This window comes from Mustelus asterias, chromosome 14 (genome assembly GCF_964213995.1).
Source record: "Mustelus asterias chromosome 14, sMusAst1.hap1.1, whole genome shotgun sequence".
NCBI classification, from domain to species: domain Eukaryota; kingdom Metazoa; phylum Chordata; class Chondrichthyes; order Carcharhiniformes; family Triakidae; genus Mustelus; species Mustelus asterias.
The window spans coordinates 52,259,541-52,279,983 of record NC_135814.1 but is presented as its reverse complement, the minus strand read 5'-3'; the positions used below and the strand labels follow the sequence as shown (position 1 = coordinate 52,279,983).

At 43.0% G+C, this 20,443-nt stretch overlaps 1 protein-coding gene across 1 annotated transcript in view; it reads left to right on the top strand.

The window, feature by feature from the left end:
• myo3b (myosin IIIB) overlaps positions 1-20,443 on the top strand; it is a 548,412-nt gene that overhangs the window by 310,339 nt on the left and 217,630 nt on the right. Inside the window, exon 24 of the mRNA XM_078227705.1 lies at positions 8,440-8,551. Coding sequence (XP_078083831.1) covers positions 8,440-8,551 — 112 coding nt within the window. The remainder of the gene's footprint in view (positions 1-8,439; positions 8,552-20,443) is intronic.

The following is a 20,443-nucleotide window of genomic DNA, read 5'->3' as shown; positions in this document are numbered from 1 at the left end:
TGACAGGCTTGGATAGAACATAAGAAATAGGAGCAGGAATAGGCCATCTGGCCCCTCGAGCCTGCCCCGCCATTCAATAAGATCACGGCTGATCTGAAGTGGATCAGTTCCACATACCCGCCTGATCCCCATAACCCCTAATTCCCTTACCTATCAGGAATCCATCTATCCGTGATTTAAACATATTCAACGAGGTAGCCTCCAACACTTCAGTGGGCAGAGAATTCCAGAGATTCACCACCCTCTGAGAGAAGAAGTTCCTCCTCAACTCTGTCCTAAACTGACCCCCCTTTATTTTGAGGCTGTGCCCTCTAGTTCTAGCTTCCTTTCTAAGTGGAAAGAATCTCTCCACCTCTACCCTATCCAACCCCTTCATTATCTTATAGGTCTCTATAAGATCCCCCCTCAGCCTTCTAAATTCCAACGAGTACAAACCCAATCTGCTCAGTCTCTCCTCATAATCAACACCCCTCATCTCTGGTATCAACCTGGTGAACCTTTTCTGCACTCCCTCCAATGCCAATATATCCTTCCGCAAATAAGGGGACCAATACTGCACACAGTATTCCAGCTGCGGCCTCACCAATGCCCTGTGCAGATGCAGCAAGACATCTCTGCTTTTATATTCTATCCCCCTTGCGATATAGTGGATAGTCAGAGCGGGCGATTCTCCCACCCCGCCACGCTAATTTTCTAGCGCAGCAGGGTGGGGAAATCTCACGGCTGGGCATGAGCAGGATTCGCGCATGCATTCCCGCTGCGAGCGCATCTTCCAGCGTTGGATTTCTGGCGCCATCAGATCTGTGCAAACTGGTGCGAAGAGAGGTAAGTTATTTAAATCTGTTTTTAGTATAATTTGAATAATTAGTGGGCTCGGGACTGAATTATCCGGGCCTGCTAGCCTCTCCCACCCCGCCAGAGTGTTTCACTCCAGCGAGGTTACAGTAGGTCCCCACTTTGGGGAAAGTATCTGGACGACCTCGCAGGAATGAAGTGGGGGCAATCGGGGTCCCCGGGGGTCGGGCGCCGGGGGTTGGTTCCCCTAGGCATGGGCACTCTGGCAGTGCCAGTCAGTGCCCTCTGGCACTGTCCAAGGGGCAAAGTGCCCATGCCTAGGGGGTGCCTTGGCACTGCCCACTGGGTATGGGGCAGTGCCAAGGGAGCGGTGCCTAGTGGGGGGGGCGGTGCTTAGGAGCAATCAGTGGGGTGGGGGGTCCCGTTGCCACTGCATGGGGAGCAGTGGGGAAAGGAGGGAGGCCAGCAATCGGGGTGTTTAACTGGGGAGGCTTGCCTCCCAGGGGGTCCTGCACTGGGGGGAGTGGGGGTGGGGGGGTGCTGGAGATTGGGGCGGGTCTGCCTGTTGAGGGGTCGGCATTGCCTGGGGTGTGGAGTTGCGACTGCTGGAGGGGGGTGAACTGAGGGGGAGGGGGGGGGGGGGAGGGGGGGGGGTAGAGTGGCGGGCGGCTGGAGATCGGGGCCATCCGGGATGAGAGTGGGTCGGGTCTGGATCCAGGAATGGTCAGGTGGGCTTGGGCCATAGGGGGAGTTGGGGTGGCAGCACTGCGGGGGTCCAGGGCTGGCCAGTGATCGAGCTGGCCAGTAAATGGGAGGCTGACAGTTCAGAGCCACTGCGCATGTGCAGAGGCCCACTGGTTTCAACCTCCTGGCGGGAATAGGGCCCACCCCATGAAATCTAATGATATTCAGGATGGTGGTCTCTGCAGTACACAGAGTGTGGGAGATTCTAGTCTCAACTCCCGCTGAAAAAAACAGCGTGAATTACTCCAGTTTTCCCACAAATTCAACACTTAGAATTTTTTTGGGAGAATTCCAGCCAGAGTCTTTTTCCCAGGGTCGACATGTCAATTACTTGGGAACAAAGGTTGAAAGTGAGAGGGGGAAAGTTTAAATAGGATGGAAGGGGCAAGTTTGTCACACAGAGGGTGGTGAATGCCTGGAACGCACTGCCGGGAGGTGGCGGAAGCAGATTCTATAACGTTCAAGATACATCTGGATAGATACATGAATAGGCAGGGAATAGAGGGATATGGGCCACATAGAGGCAAAATATATTAGATTAGAGTGGCATCTGTGTCGGCACAGACTTGGTGGGTCGAAGGGCCTGTTCCTGTGCTGTACCGTTCTTTGTTCAAAATCGTCCCAAAGCATGTCACACTGTTCAGAAGCAGGCTGTTGGGACAGGAGGTTATTTTGTTTAATTGCACTCCTAAGTATAAAAATGCATAGAAAAATACTAGTCTACCTAAAACCTGATTTTTATAACTGACAAGAATGCAATATTAATACTAATGTCAAAAACCTTTTGGAAGTCATTAAAATATAACAGAGAAAGCAGTGTTTGCATTATGGGGGCTCAAATTTACCAATCCTTTGAAAGAGGGGCTGGCAGGTGGGAAGCCTTGTAAAATGACAGTGGAAGGCTACGGGAGTCAAACCCAATAACTTCGCACCACTACAGGATATTCCCATTGGCAGGTAGGACAGCAGCTCAGCCAACTGCCATTCATTTATGAGACATGAACAATGGGCTTGTTTTATGGTCCATTCCTAACTGCCCTCCAATTCAGAAGGTATTTGAGAGTTAACCACATTGCTGTGGATCTGAAGTCATATCCAGGTAAGGATTCAGATTTCCTTTGCTAAAGGACATTAGTGAACCAGATGGGTTATTATGACAAATCAACAATAGTTTTATAGTCATTCTTCAACTTTAAATTCCAGATTTTTATTGAATTCAAAATTCACCATCTGCTATATTGGGATTTGGCTGGGTTCCCAGATCTTGTAAGAAGTCTCACAACACCAGGTTAAAGTCCAAAAGGTTTATTTGGTAGCAAAAGCCACTAGCTTTCGGAGTGCTGCCCCTTCGTCAGGTAAGTGGGAGTTCTGTTCACGAACAGGACATATAAAGACACAAACTTAATTTACAAAATAATGGTTGGAATGCGAGTCCTTACAGGTAATCAAGTCTTAAAGTACCTTTAAGGCTTGATTATCTGTAAGGACACGCATTCCAACCATTATTTTGTAAATTAAGTTTGTGTCTTTATATGTCCTGTTCGTGACCAGAACTCCCACTTACCTGACGAAGGGACAGCGCTCCGAAACTAGTGGCTTTTGCTACCAAATAAACCTGTTGGATTTCAACCTGGTGTTGTGAGACTTCTTACTGTGTTTACCCCAGTCCAACGCCGGCATCTCCACATCATGATTCCCAGATCTTGCCATTAGTCTAGTGACAATACTGCTGTGCCATTGCCTCCCCAGCAATTACTTGACAATTAACAGCTACTTCCCACCCCGCTGGGTCCCACTGCATGCCAATATCGTCATGTGAACAGTGACAGCATCCCAGTAGTGTTCCAGGCAGGTTGGATCTCTCCGTGGCCTACTGAGGGGCTCCTGGTGGCCATAACACCGGGCACCTCTGATACCGACACTGGATAGTTTACCCCTTCAATTAACGGGGCCTGCCTAGCTGGCCTCTGCACAGTCAATAAAAATTCTTACCAGGTCTTTGAGAGACCTTAAGCACGTGAGCACCTTAGCCAGTTTTATTGGTGGCACTGCCAAGGCTGCCGAGCTGCCAGCCCTCTGTTTGGGCCAGTGGCTCTAAGCAGGGAGGAGAGCAGTCATTGCAGCTGCACCTTAACTGACCGCCCCAGTTATATCCTGCCCAGGGTCTCATTGTCCATTTGCACAAGCTCAGACCTCCTTTTGGTCCCAGAGGTGGGACAACCTAGGATATGAGAAAATTTCTTTCTATGTCCGAAATTATAAAATTTAATTTGGTGCATTAAATTACTTGATTAATAAAGAATTCATCAACATTGCTTTTATGATTTTTTCTAAATAAAGTCATTTGTCTTCTATGTTAACTTTTTTGGATCACCGCCCGGGGGGGATTCCCCCCAGCAAGGCATCACATCTGGTCCCCATTGGTGGGGATCATGTGGGAGTCTCACCGGTGAGGACCTTGACCAGTGAGGCAGTAAGTCCAAGTGAGTCCAAATCAATGCCAGTTAGATCGCAAGAGGCAAGAAACCTGGCATGATCCTTATTTTTTGCTTCTCATCCTATCTTATCAGCTCACCTCGCCGATCTACTGGCGGGATGAGCCGGTAAGTTCGCGGCCAAAGGGTCTCCCATGTAAAAGAGGTGAGGGAGCAAAAGTTTCCCGCAGGGGTTTGTGAGAGTTTCTCTTCCTCATAGTGTGTTTGAGGCGGAGTCCTCCAAGTAATTCAGGCAGAAGTAGATAGATTCTTGATAAGGGAGTGAAAAGTTATCAGGGGTAGGGAGGTTGAGAAGTTGAGATTAAGATTGAATCAGCCATGATCTCATTGACTGGCAGAGCAGGCCCAAGGGGCTGAGTGGCCTATTCCTGCTCCTAATTTGAATTTATGTTCATACGTATATAAAAATTGCTCAGTCTGATTTGTCCCTTGATTTTAACTTTTTGAGTTTGTTGCTGACTAAAGGATGAACTTGAACATCTCATGATTTGCCATGGGCAAAATGGCAGGACTTCAAGCTAGCTGTGAAGTTGGCAACCTGTTGGATGTTGACAGGTGTTGTGCTGTATTGGCAGTGCAGATCACAGTTTGTTTCTTTTGCTTTTTACCCTTTTCCCCACTTTTTTCAGAACTGACAAATTATCCAAGTTGTTTCATGTTTGCAGAAGCAGGTGTAGATAACTTCACAGACAACTTCTTCTAAACCTGGGTGAAAGGGAATTTCCTGCAGGAGCTTGTTTTGTACTTCTTTGCTTTTATGTGGTTTTTGATGAATATCTCAAAATTTGGAATTGTTTGCATTTAGTTGATATTGCATTATGCCATAAGGTGTGCTCTAATTCACAAAGCGCACTTACAATCTTATTTATATTCTAATCTTTTTCATTCAGTTTCATGCTATGCATTCTCTTATTTCATTAACCTTTGTTTCATGATCCGGACAAGTCTCTTTTAATCTCTACCATACCTGTGCAAGTTGAATTCCCTCTGTGATCTCTTGCGAACACATTTTGGCTGCCGCATTATAACTCTCAGGTCTTGCTCCACTGACGGGCACTCCCTCCATTTGTTTTTTTTATATAAGCCAGAGTTGAGAATGCCATCTCACACAGGTAGGTTGTGAGAAACAGTAAGAGTACTGCTGTAGCACAATCTGAAATAAATAAATATTCTTGTCTGGCAAGCAGCCAAAATGCCTCTAGAGGCATCTCTGCAAACCTCAGTTTCAGTGTATGATCCATCTCAAGCTCTACAAATTCCTCTTCTTGGATCATGTACCCAGTCAAGCAACTTAATGATCTCTCAAATTTAGCAAAGGTGAGTGTGTTGTCAGCTGAATAAGAGGTCAACATACCCAAACACAAGAGGTGCAAATAAGTACTCCCTTCCCCAATATTCAAGCAGTGCCCCAAAAGCATTGCAATTTGCTACCTACAAATTGCCTCACATTCTGTAATGAATATTATCACTTTGAAGGCTCTCATTTTAAATCCTTGTTCCCATTCACCTGCCATAATTAATTGCCACTCCATAAATTCTAAATTGTGACTGCATGAACTAGAGACTGCAGCAGCCATTTAACACAATGCATTCCTCTGCATGAGAAGACAGATATTATAATGTCAGCCTACTAGGATGGGGGTGCACAAATATACGCATTAAACTGATTTTTTTTTTGTGGATCCCTATCCCACAATGAAAAGGGAAAAAAATGTTGCTGCCTACAGATCAGTGCGCAGGCTCACCGGGCTGAGGGGTCGGAGGTGGGAGCAGCCAATTTAGATAGGGGCAAGAAAGGTTATCTCAAAATGGAGATGTCCAGTGAAGATTAAAAACATTAAAAATAAACTGTGATTACAGCTGCCAGGAGCAGCATTCTGACCTGACTGAAAAAGCACCTGAAGTGAAGACACAAAGGGAGGTCACCTGAAAGAAGCTCCATTACAGTATTGTAAGCAAATAGCCAGAAAGAAAATTGACAGTACAGCTGAGGCCTCCACAAGATCTTGTTAGAGATCCATTGTGAATATTCACAAGATTGCAGAATTAAAGGATTAGCAAACAAAATAAGTTCTAAGCCAGGATTAGTTTAAAAAGCTTCAGTGCTGTAAAACAAAAGTCGGAGTAGCCCATTTCTAAAATCACTGTGGCCAGCCAGTTTAAGAGCCAGCGCCATACCACATGGTAGCCGAGCTCCTTGTAAGAAAAGAAAGCGCAAGATTTAAAAACCTCACTCAAAGCGGGAATCAATTGTAAAACACCCAAAAATCCTCCTATGTCATAGAGAGATGGCCAGAATAGTTGATTGAGTAAATTGTTGCACAGAACTAAAGACAAAGAGGTCAAGACTGCCATCACTGCGAGAGCCCACCAAAGTCCAACAAGTGCAGTAAGACTCTTTGGGGTGGGGGGGAAATATTCTTAAAATATGTGATAGCTTCAGGGTTAGGCAAAAGGATAATAGCTGAACAAGTGAATACATTATTCAGTAGGACTGGTAGCTGAGACACAGAATAAACATATCTTAAGATAAGTTTGATGAAGTTCTAAAATCATTCGATACATATTTTACTCTGAAAGCAACAAAATTTTAGAGAGAATGAAATTCAACAAAATGTCCAACAGCCTGGAACAATGAGGAGTTCACAAAGAGAAGTTCAACTCCAAGGAGTGAAAAAGCAAATCAGAAGAAGACAACCAAGTGCCAGAAACAGACTATAACTTAAATTCCAAATCAACAAAAGTTAGCCAAATCAACAGACCCTACCATACCTCCGAATGTGATGAGAGTGAGATGTGGAAGAATTGTCAAGCCTCCAGACCGTCTGAATTTATAAAGTCAGAGACTTGAGGAGGTCTGGGGGAGTATGGGTAGCATGATTGTAAGTACATTGGGTAAGGATTTGAGGGGAGGTGTGGTACAAAGGTATCTGACAAAGCAAAGGTTAATATGGGACTGGGAAACAGTACCGTCGACAGTGTGATGTAAAGAAACATAACCTGAGATTAGGGTCAAATGTGGTCTGGACAGAGACCTGTGTAGAAGCAAGCATGGAGTTAGCTCAGTGATTGATTACTGATCAATTATATGTACTGTATATAAGTACATAGTTGTACATAGTTATGTATTACCAATAAACACTGAATGTTCAACCATTCAAAACTCAGAATCTCTTTGTGAGACCTACTGAACAGATAACATACAACACTTACCTTATATAAGATTCAGATTAAGAGATTTACAAAGTAGCAGTTCAAGATAGAGTACTGCTCATATAAATGCATGGGGAATGTTTTTTTCCTCCAGAGATTGTAGATTGGGGAACAGATGAGAATGATGATGATCAATTAGAGTTCCAGCTCCTCATATCTTTGGAAACACTTGCGCTCACTCACAGATTATCAACTCTCCCTGCCTCCCACCCCCCTCCTCCCCCCAACACCTCACTCAACAAATTCAAGGCATCATCTACAGAGGAGACATAAATACTGGATGTGAAGAATTGTCACATAGTGACACATAAAGCACAAAGGATGCAGATGTGGAAGTGGAACCTGCTTTGAAGGTGAGCAGGGAATTTCCCCATCCACCATTCTTCCCTCAATCCATGCCATCAAAGAATAAATTATTTGATCTTTCATTTTTTAACTGTTTGTGGGACTATGTGTTTCACAAAATTGCTGCCAAGTTTATTTACATAGTAAGTGACTGCACTTCAAAATACATAATAGTGAAGCACTTTGAGATGCTTAGAGAAGTAATCTTTAATCTTTATTTCAATGTTTTTCCTGCCTCCATTCTTTCCCTTTTCGTTTTTCCATTCTTTGTCCTTCCTTACACCCTTCCTTCCTTCACACTTGCTTCTTTTTCTTTCACAGAGCACTCCTAATGGGGGGGACTTTTTCAGATCATATCTACCAATTGGAATTCCATTCTGGTATAAATGCATAAATTAAGATATAATACTTCGTAGTGAGGCCACTGAAATAACTTAGTAATGCATAGCTCATAATGATATTACTCCATTGATAATACAAATTGTGCTTCACAATGTTGGTATTAATCGATGAATTTTCATCCACATCAAGGTTTGAGACTGTTGTAATATTCATTGATTGTCCAGTATTTACCTGAAGAAATAATATGACGAACTGTTCGAGGATTATTATTTTATCATATTCGCAATTTTAAAATGTGGATTTTGTTAATTTGTGTAATAAATTTCATGAAACGTTGAGATGTTAGTTTTCGTCTCAAGAAAACTAACCTCAAGGTGATTCCTTACATGAGCTTTAAATATGTTTTGACTACCTGTAGAATTTTCTTGTTATTAATATTGCTTTTTTTGTTATCATTAATCCGTATCTTGTGAAGTATTCACCTGTGCTTTGTTCTATCTGCTAGATACTACTACCTTGCCTTCAGGGCACATCAGACACCTCCCGCTAATTCTGCAAGCTGCACTGCTATTCTAAAGAAAGCAAGACTAAACAAGTGGGTGCTTGGAAAAACTAAGGTAAGAACAGTCTTTGGGTTTTTTGAATGCCACTAGTGTTTATAACTGCCATTTCACCAGATTGCTGAATACTCTGTGTTTCTGAAATCTGACATTACATTTTTGCGAATCTCTTTAGTTTAACATGTAATAATACATAAGAACATAAGAAATAGAAATATAAGCAGACTACCCGACCCCTCCAACCTTCTTCACCATTCAATAAGATCATGGTTGATCTGATTGTGGCCTTAACTCCACTTTCCTGCTTGTCCCCGTAACTTTTGAGTGTCTTGTCAATCAAGGGATAGGATCTACAAATATTTGGATAGACAGGGACTTATTAGGGAGAGTCAACATGGCTTTGTGCGTGGTAGGTCATGTTTGACCAATCTATTTGAGTTTTTCAAGGAGGTTACCAGGAAAGTGGATGAAGGGAAGGCAGTGGATGTTGTGTACCTGGATTTCAGCAAGGCCTTTGACAAGGTCCCTCATGGGAGGTTAGTTAGGAAGGTTCAGTCGCTGGGTATACATGGGGAGGTAGTAAATTGGATTAGACACTGGCTCAATGGAAGAACACAGTAATAATTTTAACAACACCAGGTTAAGTCCAACAGGTTTATTTGGTAGCAAAAGTGGCTTTTGCTACCAAATAAACCTGTTGGACTTTAACCTGGTGTTGTTAAACTTCTTACTGTATTTACCCCAGTCCAACGCCGACATCTCCACATCAATGGAAGAAGCCAGAGAGTGGTTGTGGAGGATTGCTTCTCTGAGTGGAGGCCTGTGACTAGTGGTGTGCCGCAGGGATCGGTGTTGGGTCCATTGTTGTTTGTCATCTATATCAATGATCTGGATGATAATGTGGTAAATTGGATCAGCACGTTTTCTGATGATACAAAGATTGGAGGTGTAGTGGACAGTGAGGAAGATTTTCAAAGCTTGCAGAGGGATTTGGACCAGCTAGAAAAATGGGCTGAAAAATGGCAAATGGAATTTAACGCAGACAAGTGTGAGATATTGCACTTTGGAAGGACAAACCAAAGAAGAACGTACAGGGTAAATGGTAGGACTCTGAAGAGTGCAGTTGAACAGAGGGATCTGGGAATACAGGTACAGAATTCCCTAAAAGTGATTTCACAGGTGGATAGGGTTGTAAAGAGTGCCTTTGGTACATTGGGCCTTTATAAGTCGGAGTATCGAGTATAAACGTTGGAGTGTTATGGTAAGGTTATATAATAAGAAGTTTGACAACACCAGGTTAAAGTCCAACAGGTTTATTTGGTAGCAAAAGCCACACAAGCTTTCGAAGCTCTAAGCCCCTTCTTCAGGGCTTAGAGCTTCGAAAGCTTGTGTGGCTTTTGCTACCAAATAAACCTGTTGGACTTTAACCTGGTGTTGTCAAACTTCTTACTGTGTTTACCCCAGTCCAACGCCGGCATCTCCACATCAAGGTTATATAAGGCATTGGTGAGGCCGAATTTAGAGTATTGTGTACAGTTTTGGTCACCTAGTTACAGGAAGGATGTAAATAAGGTTGAAAGAGTGCAGAGATGGTTCACAAGGATGTTGCCGGGACTTGAGAAGATGAGTTACAGAGAGAGATTGAATAGGTTGGGACTTTATTCCCTGGAGTGTAGAAGAATGAGGGGAGATTTGATAGAGGTGTACAAAATTTTGATGGGTATAGATAGAGTGAATGCAAGCAGGCTTTTTCCACTGAGGCTAGGGGAGAAAAAAACCGAAGGGCATGGGTGAAGGGTGAAAGGAGAAAAGTTTAAAGGGAATATTAAGGGGGGCTTCTTCACGCAGAGAATGGTGAGAGTGTGGAATGAGCTACCAGATAAAGTGGTAAATGCGGGGTCACTTTTAACATTTAAGAAAAACTTGGACACGTTCATGGATGAGGGGGGTGTGGAGGGATATGGTCCAAGTGCAGGTCAGTGGGACGAGGCAAAAAATGGTTCGGCACAGACAAGAGGGGCCAAAAGGCCTGTTTCTGTGCTGTAATTTTCTATGGTTCCATGGTTCTAAAGATCTGTCTGACTCCACCTTCAATATATTCAATGACCTGACCTCCACTGCTCTGAGGAAGAGAATTCCAAATGCTAATTACCTTCTGAGAGAAAAAATTCCTCCTCATCTCCAAATTAAATGGGAGATCCCTTTTGAAACTGTGTCCCTTAGTTCTAGATTCCTCCATGAGGGAATAATAATCTATAATATGCAGTTCAACCCAAGAAGTTGTAGTTCCACATTGTGTCTTTTTCTAGGGTTTGGTTAGAGGAAACTAATTACTTACAAAGTTGGTGAGTGTTCACTGGATTTGTTTCTGTCACTGCGCACAGGCACTCTATGTTAGCATCATTGCAAAGCAAGGTGGAATTGGGGCAGTATGTGAGTATTTCTAAACATAGTTAAGCATGGTAACCCGAAAGATTTGTGAATTTGCCAGTTCTCCCCAATGTAACTTTACTGTGATCTATAAGAATGATCGGAGGGGCTGGAACCTTATTAAATGGTTACATAAGAGACGGAAGGCATTTAGCTGGTCCGTCTTGATCAGATGCAATAGCAACTCAGTTAGTCCTATTCCCCTGCCCTTTCTCTGTAGCTATGCGTTTTTTTCATGCAGGTGCTTATCCAATTCCCTTTATAAAGCCACCACTGAATCTGCTTCCACTGAACTCCAAGGTAGTGCATCCCAGATCATAACAGCACATTGTCGGGCTTTGACTCTTTTTTATTAATTTCGGGATGCAATTCCCAGCATTTATTGTCCATTCCTAATTGCCCTCAAGAAGTGGTGGTGAGCTGCATTCTGGAATTGCTGCATTGCTCCCTCCCTAACAGCACTGTGGGCGCAGGTACACCCACAGAGCTGTTAAGGAGGGAGTTCCAGGATTTTGACTCAGCGACAATGAAGAAATGGTGAAATATTTCCAAGTCAGAATGGTGAGCGACTTGAAAAGGAGCTTCCAGATGATGGTGGTGTTCCCATGTGTCAGCTGCCCTTGTTGTTGGTTTGGAAGATGCTGCTCAAGGAGCCTTCCTGCAGTGCATCTTATAGATGATTCCACTGCTGTCACTGTTCGTTGGTGGTGGAGCAAGTGAATGTTTATGGAAGGATTGCCAAGCAAGTGGGCTGTTTTGTCTTGGATGGTGTCAAGCTTCTTAAGCATTGCTAGAGCTGCACTCATCCAGGCAAGCAGAGAGTATTCCATCACACAGCTGATTTGTGCCTTGTAGATGCCGGACAGGAGGTGAATTACTTACCACAAGATCCTTAGCCTCTGACCTGCTCTTGTAGCCACAGTATTTATATGGCTAGTCCAATTCAGTTTCTGGTCAATGGGAACCAGAGAACAGGCCACTGATAGGCCTTCCACAGGAGCAGCACCCTGGGGGTTCTGATCTTTTGCTGAGCAACGCCACTGAGAAGCTGTTATTGGATTGACATGCACCAGAGGCCACGGATCGAGGAGTGACCCGTGTCTGGGTAAATAATGGTGTGAGGGGTTGGGTAGCAAGGCAAGGGTTGGCTCTTAGCAAGCCCCCTCCCTTCCCAATGGTGGATCCCTTGATTCAGCACCCCGCAATCTCTACCAACCAAAAGGATAGGCAGTGGATACATGGGAACACCACCATCGTGCAAATTCCCTTCCAAGCCACACACTATCTGGACTTGGAACTCTTAATTGTCGTTCCTTCTCTGCTGCTGGGTCAAAAACCTGGAATTCCCACCCTTACAGCACTGGGGTGTAACTTTACCCCACAGACTGCAGCAACTCAAGAAGGCAACTCACCATCACCATGGAGGCATAATTAGGGTTAGAATATAAAAGCTGGATTTCCCAGCAATGCCTACGTCGTATGGATGAACAAATGAACAAAAGAGGGACAGAAGGCAGTGTGGGAATTCAGAAACTTGTGATATCAGTGTTCCCAGATTTCCTTGGAATGCAATGTATGTTTAGCACTGATATTCCTCATGCTACCAGGTGAACTGACTATCTAAAGAGAAGATATGCAATCCACATTATTTGGCAGCTTTCTCATTATCTGTGGAACAGCTACAGGATGTTTTTGACAGGGAATTGAACCTGGCTTCCACCATTTATCCTTGGCCTATGGCTCTGGCCAAAATCGTGAGTAAGACTTGCTAGATGCCTGTGCTACATCAAAGACATTTACATCATTTACCAGCCTGCATGTTTTGGCAGAGTCACTGCTTGAGATACAGGTGGTGTATAACAGCATTTAAACTGTTCAGAGCTGTTAACTTTACAACAAAAGTTATGAGTGAAAATTTATTTCTTGAAATCCATCTGTACAATTTTAGGCGGAGTCATATTTTCAGACCTTATTAAGCTTGAAGAACTTTAAATTTACATTGATTTAAATGAACATATGGATCAGAAGAATATTACCTTGCTGAACATTACATCTCTGTACAGTAGGCACAGTGACTGTAACAGTGGTGAAATGTCAAGGCCAGTGCTGAGCCTCTAAGGATAATTAATCACAAAGCAATCAACTGATGCTAGGAAAGCACCTACAAAAAATAACTGCATTTATTTAAAAATTCAACTCTGTAGCTAATGCAGTTTTACCATTCTGACTTCTTTGTCAACAATCTACTGTCGTACAATTGTGTTGTACACTGTGAATGAACAACCCATCTACAAGTTCCATATGATGTTTTGTTATATTTATACTAAATAAATGTGCAAATAGTATTTTTAAAAATTCTAATTGTTGTTTGAAGTCTGAGAGAAACAGGCAAGTTAAGTGGAAAAATGCACTTAATAAATAAAGGCCCATAATGATAAAGCACATTTTGCTGTTTCTATGGGATTTCAATGGACTTTTTGCCGAAGTTACAATGGATGATCAGAAATCCTCATCCCAAGAAAATTTAGTCCCACAGTGTTCTGCTAGATTTTAAACAGGATGGTGGGTGAACCTAAGATGGAGTAGGTATTTGTAAAATATTTTTATTCAATTTCTTAGTTCATTCCCAGGCTTTGCAAAATAATAAAATGGGTAATGGTGAGTCAACACCCTTGTTTCACACTGCTCCCAGATTTTTAGCTTCTTCCATTTGTGGTTCTATATTAGGCAAAAAATGGTGGGCACAGACAAGAAGGGCCAAAAGGCCTGTTTCTGAGCTGTAATTTTCTATGGTTTCTATGGTTCTATTTATTTTGATGAGGCCCAAGATTCTCAAGTCATCAACACAGCGTATCATCAGAATTGTGTCGAGAGCAAAGTAAACATTTAGACTTCTATTTATATGCTGGTTAAAATTCAAAAGAACATTTTGAAGAAGTATTTAATTTTGTGGCATTAAACCTTAAAAGTGGCACCTAGAACTCCCCTCCACCTCCTTAACTACCAAAGTTTTCCTCCAATCTCCCCCTATCACCAGCCAACCTCTCACCCAGTCCCTCAATCTGCCTCCAATCTCACGCCCACCTCCATCTAACCTCCCGACCACTTTCCCAACCTCCCTCCATTCCACAATCCCCAACCCCAAAACCCACAATCTCCCCACTTATGCCCCTACCAACCTCCCACTACCCGCCTTCCCACACACACAACACACAGACACACACACACACAGAACCAATTGTTTCTAAAATTGCAGGGATTTCACTTGCCATTTTATTTGAATGGAGAAAACGCTCTTCACAGTTTCTGCGTTGCAATTGCTGAACTTCGAGCAGTTCTGTGGTTTACTGAATGCCTTTCCGAAAAAAAGTTGTCCGAAGGTCAGGAGCAGCCTCATAGCAACCAGTTAAACTGACCTGACGTTGACAGAATGGTTGTAAGACAAAATTCAGATCATGCAGCCTGACATTTCCAAATGTTTGAAGACGGTCTTGTAAGGTCTGAAGCTTTGGCTGGATGACTTGGCAACTCTGTTTAAAACCCAGAGCCCAGATCCCCAATAGCCCCTGGGCCCCAGTGTCTGGCATCACCTGCACTCCCCTCTCCTGGGCCTTGGAGGTCACCCCACAGAAGCAGCCTCACTGAAATTAGATGGGAGTTAGCCCGGGACTCAATTGTCCAGGCTCGCTAAAGTTTCACCCGCCAAGTCTACACCAGTGGGATCACGTATGGTCCCCACCAACAGGGGACCAGGCGTAATGGCCTCGCTGGTGGAAACAGAGGCCATTGAGGCTCTCCAGAAGGTCTGGGGCAGTGCATGCTGGGCAGTACCAAGAAGGTGGGGCCTGAGGGGGCGTGGAAAAACCAGGTGGGGAGAGGTAGGATGGCACGGAATAGGCGAATTCTGCATGGGGATTGGGGGTGCTGGTGGGGCCAGCACTCAGAGGCCAGCCATCAAGGATCGGGTGGATCAGAGACTGGTGATCAGGGATTGGGGGGGGGAATTGGAGGCCAGCTATTATGGGGAGGCTGGGGTGGGGGGAGTCGGCCAGCCATTGGCAGGGGGAGGAGGGTCAGGGCCAGCAATTGGGAGGCCAGCCATCTGGAGGCTGGCCATTGGGGGGAGGGGGGGGCCAGCGGGAGAGGGAGCGCTTTTCAACCAATCAACACATGCGCACTAGCCCCGTCTGTAGTCTGATGCTGGCCTCTCGGTCGTGATTAGGTGTAAATCCCCTGATAAACTCTGATGCACAGAGTGCCGGAAATTAATTCCACTAAACTCGCCCAAAGAATGGGCAGGAAAATCTCTCATATTCTCGCCTGTTGGACACTTAGATTTTTGGGGGGGAAATTGCCCCTGTTGCCTTCAAAAATGAAGCTAATGTTGAAAGGTCAATTATCTGAATTGTTAACCTTGTTTCTGTATCCACAGAGGCTGCCAGATCTGCTGTGTGTTTTAGGCATTGTCTGGTTTTATTCATGATAGTTATGATGTTTTCACAAATATTTAGAAATACATAACATATGCCATAATATGTTTTTGGTGTGTCACAGTTTAAAATATTTGAGGAGCCTTGTTTTAAGATACAACAGGTTGGATATTTCATTCGGCCTTAATTTAACACTGGCAATTATGTTATTTTAAATAGGTCATTGTTGGGTGGCACAGTGGTTAGTACTGCTGTCCCACAGCTCTAGGGACCCAGGTTTGATTCCGATCCTGGGTGATTGTGTGGAGTTTGCATGTTTTCCCCATGTCTGCATGGGTTTTCTCCAAATGCTCCAGTTTCCTCCCACAATCCAAAGATGTTCCGGTTAGGTGGATTGGCCATGCTAAATTGCCCCTTAGTGTCCAAAGATGTGTAGGTTGGATGGATTAGTTATGGTAAATGTGCAGAGTCAAGGGGATAGAGTGGAGCAGAGGGCCTGGGTAGGATTCGCTTTCAGAGAGTCAGTGCTGACTCGATGGGCTGGATGGTCTCTTTCTGCACTGTAGGGATTCTATGGTTTATGGTGTTAAACAAAAGTCAAAACATCTGGCTTAAGGACATTGCCCTATCAGGGCGTTGGTATAAAATAATATTTTCAGATCCCAAAATAACCAGAAAAATATGTTCCAGTTTTAATATCTGATTCAGAAAAGGTTATAAATTTTCCAAAAAAACAAACTTTGTACTCTCCACAATATGCTGTTTGTATCTTTGAATACCTGCACTGTAAATACTGGCTTTCGGTAATAGCTGATTTAAAAATAAAGCCATTCAGCAGAACCTGATTTTTCCTGGGCCAGAATATCATGCCCCGCTCCACGCCCCCACGCCCCAGGTGTGTTCTGAGGTGGGGAGAATGTCAACTGCTACTTAAGGGCCTTTTCCCATCCAGCCTCAATTTTTAGACTGGCGGGGAAAGGCTGGAAAGAAACAAAGTTCAAACGCCCATTCCAGCGTGAGAAAGTTGGGGGGTGGGTGGGAGTGTGTCTCCATCAGAAGGCCCCTTCTGTCTGGGGACACCCTCCCCTTAAGGCCTAGTGACATCTGGACCTCTGTCCCCACCCGAACTACCTCCAAAATTCTAATTGCTCCCATTGCCACTTCCCAAGCATTCCCTACCTTCCTCACCCTGGGACCTCTGTCACTTACCTGCCCTCTGGTCCCAGAACTTAGTTCCAGGCAGCTCCCTGCAGTACCTCTTCTGACCACAGCAGCGCTGAGCTTGGAGGGACTTGAGAGCTGCAGGACAATTTGATTGGCAAACAGCTCTCCAAAGTGGGACTTCCTCCCAAGTGAAGGCAGAAGCCCCATCTTATGCCAATCAATGCTAGTTTTCAGAAACTCTTCACCAGTACTTTACCAAATTTTCTTCCATTTTAGGATTATGATGGATCTTAGGACTCCAGAACTAAGGAGATTAAAAACCAGTCAGGGGCTTTCTTAATTGCTATCAAATTATTTCTACTGGAAAGACATGTTTTATGGACAGGATTGGGTTTTTTGTGGTATGTACAGTTGAATTACCTATAAAGATACACAGAAAAACGGTGACTGCTTGTTGAAACACATGAAAGTTGTCAGCACTTGTGGAATTATACTCCAGTGAGGATGAGCACTCATGGGAGAGAGGGGGAAAAAATTGTGTTTGTGGGTGCATGGCGCTTGATTAATGAAGGGGAAAGTAAAGCAGCAGTTGTTATCAAAGAAGACACTAGATCTTGCAAATGATTTCCACTAAGAAATACATTTCTGTCCAAACTAAAACCTACTTAAGGAAAAAACGTAGTCTGAAGATTTGTCCAATGATCTTAAACATTCAAAAGGCACATATCACAGAATGCTGTGGAAAAATATGACCATTTTACCAGTTTTCTCTAACATTCTCCCTTCAGCCACACACACAGAATGCCTGAAGCCGCAACTGCATGCAGTAGAAAATATATACCCTCTGGTTCTAAGTCTCCATTTCGTATTCTTTGTTATATACTTTTTCATCTTAATTGCATTTAAGTTGAGCAGATATTTAAGAGCTCAACTATTCCCCATCCACAATTTATCAGCACAATAAATAGTTAGCATTAAAATCTTATGCTTCCCATGTTGTAATTTGGTAAACTTGAATGTTTCTTTACTTATATCCAAATAAAATGTACAGAAGGATGCAATACAACTAAGTACTTTTTCCCCATCACATGAAAGTGTCGCACATTAAATTGTAAACAATGTCATGCCTTGTTAAGATTGTAATTTTGATGCTGCAATCTGCGAGGAATTCTTGACTTAGTACCTTTGCAAGGTTTGCATTTGACTACCCTCCTAATAAGGTCATATCACACATCTGATTTTGGAGATATATTTACACTTTCTGCTTTTCAGTGGCAATGCCTTAATCTTCCACTGCCACCCACCCACACATTTAATAATTGTGCTATGCAAAAAGAATGTCATCTGGTTTGCAGACATTCATGATTTTAATTACGATCCAGTCTGTTATCTTTGCCACATTAAACTTTAGGAAACATCCGGTCTCCACACTGTGGCATAAGCATTACTGTACCCCCTTATTTGAAGTGCTCAGTCTGCTTCTGATTTGACTGTCTTTAAGAATTGGCACCCATTGGACTGGAGATGACCCTAGTTAACCTTTCTGAATTGGTTAATACTGTTAAGAATTGGAATATAATTCAGACAAAATGCATAGTTATTCAGTTTTTCTCTGCTCTCTTCTCGTGATATTCTCAACATTTATGTATTTGACTATTTATCCACAGTACTGTATCTCCCTTTCTTATGCACCAATATTTTATTCCTTTAGATGTGATTTTGCTATAAATCACCTGCTGTCCTTTCCTTGCTGTATCACCAAGACTGACCTATTTCTTGAAATTGTTGAAAGATCATTCCCACCATGCCTTTAGATTGCAGTTTATTATGTTGTATCTTAAATACACTTAATTTTTAAAAATTGTATTCTGTATAGTTGCTCCTTTTGAACAAGCAAAATATATCTTTACAATTTCCCTTTCATTTTAATATTTTCCCAAACCTCTTTCCAGTCATTCTGGATATTTATTCCTCCCCCATTCAAAATTAAAGCACGTTGACCTCAGTAAATTTATCTAATATTAATAAGAACTTTTTAACATTAAGTTTTATTTGATGTAACTTCACAAATGGCTAGTCAATAATGGCACTTTATCATTAAGTTATGTAAAACCAAAGGTCCTGTATTGTATTCCTATTTTTTTCTGCTTAATGGAAACTCAGACAAGTAACCGTTGGAGTTTTACAATTGTTCTCTGTGTCCTCAGATACAACAATGACAACTTGTATTTATATGGTACCTTTAACACAATAGAATGTCCCAAAGATCCTTACAGGAGCAATACGAAACAAAATATGACACTGAGCCACATAATAAGGAAATATCAGGGTAGTTAACCAAAAGCTTGTTAAAGAGTTAAGTTTTAAGGAGCTTCTAAAAAGGGAATAAAACCAATCTGCTTCAGAGGCTCAAAATAGAGGAATGCAGCTATTTCAAAGGGTTCTGATGTTGGGAGGGGGTGTAACCATGGAGGGATTTGAAAATAAGGATGAGAATTTTAAAATCGAGATGTTGCTTAAATAGAAGCCAATGATGGTCAGTGGTGACAGGTGAGGACTTGGAGCAAATTAGGAGATCGGCAGCAGAATTTTGAATAACATCAAGTTACGGAGTATAGAATGTGGGAGACTAGCCAAGAGTGTATTGGAATAGTCAAAGTTGGAGATAACAAAGGCATAGTTGAATGTTTCAGCAGCAGATGATGTGAGGCAAGGTAGAGTCAGATGACCTTTCGCAAGTGGAATAAGCTGTTTTAGTGAGGATGTGGATGTGTAATTGGAAGCCAATCTCAGGTCAAATATGACACCAAGGTTGTGAACAGTCTGATTCAGCCTCAGAAGTTCCCAAGGAGAAGGATATATTTAGTGGCTAGGGAAGAGTTTGTAGCAAGAACTGAAGACCATGACTTCGGTTTTGATATTTAATTGGAGGAAATTTCTGCCTATTCAATATGGATGACGGATCAGCAGCCGGACAATTTATAGGCAGTAGAAACTCTCGCGTTCATTAGAAAGAACATTCAGTTTGGAAAAACAGTTGCTAACTTTCTTCATGCATCAATGGTCAGCAGAAATAAAAGGATTGCTGATCATAAACAATGACAACAGCAGGGGCAAAACGAGCCAGCACAGATGTTTGGATGGGAGTTGCTCCAGATGACCAAATGAAAAGAGTTGGAGCTGCTCAGAGTGCAATCTGCAACACCAATATTCCTTTCCTATTTCACTCTGTACAGCAGCATCCGAAGTCCGATGAACATAGCAAGAAGAATTATCAAGACCTGGTCATGCTCAACAGCCCAACCCCAAAGGCTAAATTTGATATGTTCTTAAAGGGTAAGAACACTTTTGGAAACCCTCAGAAACAACAGCTTCAAATGGAGTTCGCCGGTGAAACCAATTGCTGATATCTGGGGTATCATTGCACAGGTACCCCCTGCACAAAACATGTCATTAATACTTAAATCTTGCCGGCAAAGCAGGACCGATAAGATGCGTGAGGCGAGAAATCGGGCGCGAAACCGATTTTATTTGCTGCTCACACAATCTTGCCGGTGCTTGCCTTAATTTTTCTATTTTTTTTGTGTCATACATACAGCTTATATTCCCAACCAGCTTTGTATTATCAACAAGCTTGGATAAATTACTCTCTGTTTCTTCATTTAAGTTACTAATACAAGTTGTAAATAGCTGAAGTACCAATCCTTTAAGGGTTCCACTAGTCATAACCTGCCAACTTGCAATGGGCTATTTAAGAACATAAGAACTAGGAGCAGGAGTAGGCCATCTGGCCCCTCGAGCCTGCTCCGCCATTCAATAAGATCATGGCTGATCTTTTTGTGGACTCAGCTTCACTTACCCGCCCGCTCACCATAACCCTTAATTCCTTTACTGTTCAAAAAATTATCTATCCTTGCCTTAAAAA